The sequence below is a fragment of the Astyanax mexicanus genome, unplaced genomic scaffold (assembly GCF_023375975.1).
Source record: "Astyanax mexicanus isolate ESR-SI-001 unplaced genomic scaffold, AstMex3_surface scaffold_39, whole genome shotgun sequence".
NCBI classification, from domain to species: domain Eukaryota; kingdom Metazoa; phylum Chordata; class Actinopteri; order Characiformes; family Acestrorhamphidae; genus Astyanax; species Astyanax mexicanus.
In genome coordinates this window covers 250,001-257,500 of record NW_026040049.1, presented here as the reverse complement: position 1 = coordinate 257,500, position 7,500 = coordinate 250,001, and the positions used below count along the sequence as shown (strand labels likewise).

Below are 7,500 nucleotides of genomic sequence, written 5' to 3'. Positions count from 1 at the left end.
GGGTTTTGACTGGGTGCAGGATTTTGATTGGTTGCAGGGTTTTGATTGGGTGCAGGGTTTTGACCGGTTTCAGGATTTTGATTGGTTGCAGGGTTTTGACCGGTTTCAGGATTTTGATTGGTTGCAGGGTTTTGACTGGGTGCAGGATTTTGATTGGTTGCAGGGTTTTGACCGGTTTCAGGATTTTGATTGGTTGCAGGGTTTTGACTGGGTGCAGGATTTTGATTGGTTGCAGGGTTTTGACTGGGTGCAGGGTTTTGACTGGGTGCAGGATTTTGATTGGTTGCAGGGTTTTGACTGGGTGCAGGGTTTTGACTGGGTGCAGGGTTTTGACTGGGTGCAGGATTTTGATTGGTTGCAGGGTTTTGACCGGTTTCAGGATTTTGATTGGTTGCAGGGTTTTGACCGGTTTCAGGATTTTGATTGGTTGCAGGGTTTTGACCGGTTTCAGGATTTTGATTGGTTGCAGGGTTTTGACTGGGTGCAGGATTTTGATTGGTTGCAGGGTTTTGACTGGGTGCAGGATTTTGATTGGTTGCAGGGTTTTGACCGGGTGCAGGAGTTTGATTGGTTGCAGGGTTTTGACTGGGTGCAGGATTTTGATTGGTTGCAGGGTTTTGACCGGGTGCAGGATTTTGATTGGTTGCAGGGTTTTGACTGGGTGCAGGAGTTTGACTGGGATAATAAGAATATGCTGATCCCTGAGAACCCCATAACTCAAACCCTGTTTAGCCGCAAACGTCGCCAATCTAATATTATCTGACTCTACTTTAAAATCCGGATTCAAGACCCCCTCCTCCGTGCACCCCCACCACGACCTGCTGTACACTGATGGTGGGGGTTTAGTGTCACATACACCTGTTTTTGGCACCTGACAGCTGTTACCATGGCAGCAAGAGTCTGTCCAGCAGTCTGTCCTTACTGTACTGTATGGCATCATGTAAAATGAAACACATTCAAACAAACTTAACATAAACACACTCTCACAATCATACACACACACTAACACTTAAACACACTCATATACACACACTTTCACAATCAAAAAGAGTCAAATCGTTTTATTGTCAGTGCTGCATATTTACATTCAGAGAATTAACTTTACATTACTCTCCTTCCCAAAGTTACAACAAAATAAACAAGATAAAAATATAAATTATAAAAGAATGAGAGACACTAAACACTAGTGCAATATAGTCACACTCACATACTCTTCCTTTCTGTGTGTGTGTGTGAGTGTGTGAGTGTGTGTGTGTGTGTGTGTGTGAGTGTGTGAGTGTGTGTGTGTGAGTGTGTGAGTGTGTGTGTGTGTGTGTGATCTAGGTATCATGCTGTACACAGTTATTTAGAGTAATTTAAGACAATGGTGAATTCTTGTATAGATACCCCATCCCATAATAACACCTGTCTCTCTCTGTCTCTCTCTCTCTCTCTCTCTCTCTCTGTCTCTCTCTTTCTCTCTGTCTCTCTCTCTCATTTCTGCAGTTAGATGATTGTGCTCTGCAGCTTTCTCATAATGGAAATTATCTGGATCTGGAATCTTCTCTGGTGGAACAGAGGGATGAGCTTGAGGGCTTCCAGCAGGACGACGAGTACGGAGGAGGGTAAGATTTCACCTACCAAACACTACCAAACACAACACTAGCACAACACTACACTACCATAACACTACCAAACACTACCACAACACTACACTACCATAACACTACCAAACACTAGCACAACACTACACTACCATAACACTACCAAACACTACCACAACACTACACTACCATAACACTACCACACACAACACTAGCACAACACTACACTACCATAACACTACCAAACACTACCACACACAACACTAGCACAACACTACACTACCATAACACTACCAAACACAACACTAGCACAACACTACACTACCATAACACTACCAAACACTACCACAACACTACACTACCATAACACTACCAAACACTAGCACAACACTACACTACCATAACACTACCACACACAACACTACCACAACACAACACTACAATAACACTACCAAACACTACCACAACACTACACTACCATAACACTACCAAACACTACCACAACACTACACTACCATAACACTACCAAACACTACCACAACACTACACTACCATAACACTACCAAACACTACCACAACACTACACTACCATAACACTACCACACACAACACTACCACAACACTACACTACCATAACACTACTAAACACTACCACACACAACACTAGCACAACACTACACTACCATAACACTACTAAACACTACCACACACAACACTAGCACAACACTACACTACCATAACACTACCAAACACTACCACACACAACACTACCACAACACTACACTACCAAACACTAGCACAACACTACACTACCATAACACTACCACACACAACACTACCACAACACTACACTACCATAACACTACTAAACACTACCACACACAACACTAGCACAACACTACACTACCATAACACTACTAAACACTACCACACACAACACTAGCACAACACTACACTACCATAACACTACCAAACACTACCACACACAACACTACCACAACACTACACTACCATAACACTACCAAACACTACCACACACAACACTACCACAACACTACACTACCATAACACTACCAAACACTACCACACACAACACTACCACAACACTACACTACCATAACACTACTAAACACTACCACACACAACACTAGCACAACACTACACTACCATAACACTACCAAACACTACCACACACAACACTAGCACAACACTACACTACCATAACACTACCAAACACTACCACACACAACACTACCACAACACTACACTACAATAACACTACCAAACAGTACCACAACACTACACTACCATAACACTACCAAACACTACCACACACAACACTACCACAACACTACACTACAATAACACTACCACAACACTACACTACCATACCACTACCAAACACTACACTAAAATAACACTACCAAACACTACCACACACTACACTACCACAACACCACACTGCCATAACACTACCAAACACTTCACTACCATAACACTATCAAACACTACACTACAATAACACTAGCAAAAACTACCACATAGTACACTACCATAATACTACCAAACACTGCACTACCATAACACTACCAAACATTACCACAACACTACACTACCAAACACTACCACAACACTACACTACAATAACACTACCACACACAACACTACCACAGCACTACACTACAATAACACTACCACAACACTACACTACCATAACACTACCAAACACTACACTACAATAACACTACCAAACACTACCACACACTACACTACCACAACACCACACTGCCATAACACTACACTACCACAACACTACCAAACACTACACTACCATAACACTACCAAACACTACACTACCAGAACACTACCAAACACTACACTACCATAACACTACCAAACACTACCACAACACTACACTACCAAACACTACACTACAATAACACTATCAAACACTACCACAACACTACACTACCATAACACTACTAAACACTACCAAACACTACCACAACACTACACTACCAAACACTACACTACAATAACACTATCAAACACTACCACAACACTACACTACCTAACACTACACTACAATAACACTATCAAACACTACCACAACACTACCAAACACTACCATAACACTACCAAACACTACCAAACACTACACTACCATAACACTACCAAACACTACACTACCACAACACTACCAAAGACTACCACACCCTACACTACCATAACACTACCAAAGACTACCAAACACTACACTACCATAACACTACCAAACACTGCCTTTTAGACACTATTAAATTATATTGCACTATAATTACCTAAATACCAAACATGAGAAAGCTTATAACACTCTCTGTCTCTCTCTCTCTCTCTCTCTCTGTCTCTCTGTCTCTCTCTCTCTCTGTCTGTCTGTCTGTCTCTCAGGAGGGGTAAGAAGCACAGTGTTATTCTGAGGACTCAGCTGAGTGTTCGTGTTCACGCCTGCATTGGTGAGTCGTCTAAAAACCTGCCTTTAGACCAGCCCTCAGAAACCACTTTAGAACTGTCCTTACACAAACCCTCATACCTGCCCATAGACCTGCCCATAGACCTGCCCATAGACCTGCCCATAGACCTGCCCATAGACCTGCCCATAGACCTGCCCATAGACCTGTCCATAAACATGCCCATAGACCTGCCCATAAACCTGCCCATAGACCTGCCCATAGACCTGCCCATAGACCTGCCCATAAACCTGCCCATAGACCTGCCCATAGACCTGCCCATAGACCTGCCCATAGACCTGTCCATAAACCTGCCCATAGACCTGCCCATAGACCTGCCCATAGACCTGTCCATAGACCTGTCCATAAACATGCCCATAGACCTGCCCATAAACCTGCCCATAGACCTGCCCATAGACCTGCCCATAGACCTGCCCATAGACCTGCCCATAGACCTGCCCATAAACCTGCCCATAGACCTGCCCATAGACCTGTCCATAAACCTGCCCATAGACCTGCCCATAGACCTGCCCATAGACCTGTCCATAGACCTGTCCATAGACCTGTCCATAAACATGCCCATAGACCTGCCCATAGACCTGCCCATAGACCTGCCCATAGACCTGTCCATAAACCTGCCCATAGACCTGCCCATAGACCTGCCTTTAGACCTGTCCATAGACCTGTCCATAGACCTGTCCATAGACCTGTCCATAAACATGCCCATAGACCTGCCCATAGACCTGCCCATAGACCTGCCCATAGACCTGTCCATAAACCTGCCCATAGACCTGCCCATAGACCTGCCTTTAGACCTGACCAAGGGCGTAGGAGTGGGTTTGATATTGGGGGGGGGGACACATTTGCTAATATGAACCAAAGCCCACCCTATAGTTTCCTAGAAAAACATTTGCGGAATTACTTTTAATCCCAAATCATATTTTTTTTCTATATTCTGTTTATTATTAGTTACACCCAAGTAAAGGAGATTTAACAACCTAAACAGGTTACTCCACATTACATTTACTGTTGCCAGAAAACATTATACGTGGAAGGTCTGAATTATATACATATGACAAAAACTGTTCAGTTATCACCTAATATTTAAAATAATATAACAGATTTGATTATTATTATTATTAATTATGCACTGTATGTTGTATATTTACATTTTCTCCAAACTGACTAGCATTGTGTCCCGCACTTTTAATTGTTTCTACTGAGAGCTCTTCTTATGATGGTGTCCTTTTATGAAAAAGAATGTAACTTTACGTTTCATAGGGATTTTTGTAAACTACAAATGAACAGAAGTCAGATTAGATCAGTGTTTCTTAACCCTGTTCTTACATATTCTATTGCATACTCCCACTGTTCTGCATATTCTAGAGCTTTCTCTGTTTTAAATGCACATAATAAAGTAAGTATGATGTGTCTAATACACTGCTGGACATACATAATGACTGATTTATGATCCATAGGGGGCTAAGAGATTTAACAGGTAAACTCAGTAACGGACTGTTTATTAGCTAATCAGTTGGATCAGGTGAAAAACACAATTTTAAGGGCAGTGATCAGGGTTAAGAAACTGCTTTAAACTACCAACAACATAAAGTGTTGTACTAAATTCTAGCTATTATCTTCTAGCTGACTAGTTATCTAAATGAATGAAAATGAAATAGTTATTAGCTAGTTAGGTACAGGGTAAGCTGAACATTATATAGTTTTGTTTTTCTTAAACTAAGCTAATTCAAAAGTTAAGCTAACTGACTGTCACAGGCTGTATTTTATGAAGCGCAGAGTCGGTATGTTTTGATTAGTGCATTTTTAACCAGCTATCAGAAACATAGCAGTTTACATGGCTTATATGGTTAGCCTACCATTACCTTTCTGTTAGAAAAATCGCTGTATATCCATATCTGGTTTAAAATAATCTGCTGCATTCCGATCGCGCTGCTTAATCTCACAGCGGAGGAGGGGCTTCCCCCCACCAGCACACTCTCCTGCGGACGCCGCAAAACCAGCAAGCTGATTGGCTGTTTCTACTGAGAGGCGGAACTTAATTCCTGAACCGGCTCCGTGATTGGCGTTAAGAGATTCCCCATTTACGCAGCGGTCACCTGTCTCCTCATTAATAGTACAGCTGATACGAGCGAAACCATTTTATTTTTGGGGGGGACAAATCCACCTTTTTCTAATATTGGGTGGGACATGTCCCACCCATCCCCCCCGGTTCCTACGCCAATGGACCTGACCATAGACCTGCCTTTAGACCTGACCATAGACCTGCCTTTAGAACTGACCTCGGACCTGACCTCAGACTTGGCTTTAGATCTGCATTTAGACCTGACCTCAGACCAACTCTCAGACCTGCCTTTAGACCTGCCTTTAGACCCGGCCTCAGACCAACTCTCAGACCTGCCGTTAGACCTGCCTTTAGAACTGACCTCGGACCTGACCTGAGACTTGGCTTTAGATCTGCATTTAGACCTGACGTCAGACCAACTCTCAGACCTGCCTTTAGACCTGCCATTACACCTGCCTTTAGACCTGCCTTTAGACCCGGCCTCAGACCAACTGTCAGACCTGCCTTTAGACCTGTCTCCAGGCCAGACCTCAGACTAGATCTCAGAAGTTGCTCTGGAGGGCGGTTGATGAGGTTCAGTGGTAACAGCAGCTGCTGGGGGAGGAGCTTAATGCTCCTGTTTCAGTATCTCTCTCTGCAGTGGTCAGTGATAGAGCTGCTATTCTGGGATCACAGGTCAAGTGTTTTACACGATGCAGAAACAGTAGAGCACAGAGGGGTTAAAGGTGAAAGCAAGGTCTCTCTCTCTCCCTGTCTCTATCTCTCTTTCTCTCTCCCTGTCTCCCTCTCTCTCTCTCTCTCCTCTTTCTCTCTATTGTTGTGGGTCAGTGTTGCTGAGGGTCAGTGTTGCTGTGGGTCGGTGTTGCTGAGGGTCGGTGTTGCTGAGGGTCGGTGTTGCTGAGGGTCGGTGTTGCTGTGAGTCAGTGTTGCTGTGAGTCAGTGTTGCTGTGGGTGAGTATTGTTGTGGGTCAGTGTTGCTGTGGGTCAGAGGTGTTTATAATTAATTTTGCTGTGGGTCAGTGTTGCTGTGGGTCAGTGTTGCTGTGGGTCAGAGGTGTTTATAATTAATTTTGCTGTGGGTCAGTGTTGCTGTGGGTCAGTGTTGCTGTGGGTCAGTGTTGCTGAGGGTCAGTGTTGCTGTGGGTCAGAGGTGTTTATAATTAGTGTTGCTGAGGGTCAGTGTTGCTGTGGGTCAGTATTGTTGTGGGTCAGTGTTGCTGAGGGTCAGTGTTGCTGTGGGTCAGTATTGCTGAGGGGCAGAGTTGCTGTGGGTCAGTATTGCTGAGGGGCAGAGTTGCTGTGGGTCAGTATTGCTGAGGGGCAGAGTTGCTGAGGGTCGGTGTTGCTG

At 43.9% G+C, this 7,500-nt stretch overlaps 1 protein-coding gene across 5 annotated transcripts in view; it reads left to right on the top strand.

Moving 5' to 3' along the window:
* fhod3a (formin homology 2 domain containing 3a) overlaps positions 1-7,500 on the top strand; it is a 53,034-nt gene that overhangs the window by 3,970 nt on the left and 41,564 nt on the right. For 3 of the 5 annotated variants that reach the window (XM_049473519.1, XM_049473516.1, XM_049473517.1), the window contains exons 2-3: positions 1,490-1,604; positions 4,011-4,075. In XM_049473519.1, coding sequence (XP_049329476.1) covers positions 1,490-1,604; positions 4,011-4,075 — 180 coding nt within the window. Of the gene's footprint in view, positions 1-1,485; positions 1,605-4,010; positions 4,076-7,500 lie in introns of all 5 variants that reach the window. The other 2 variants (XM_049473520.1, XM_049473518.1) reach the window with 1 other exon arrangement.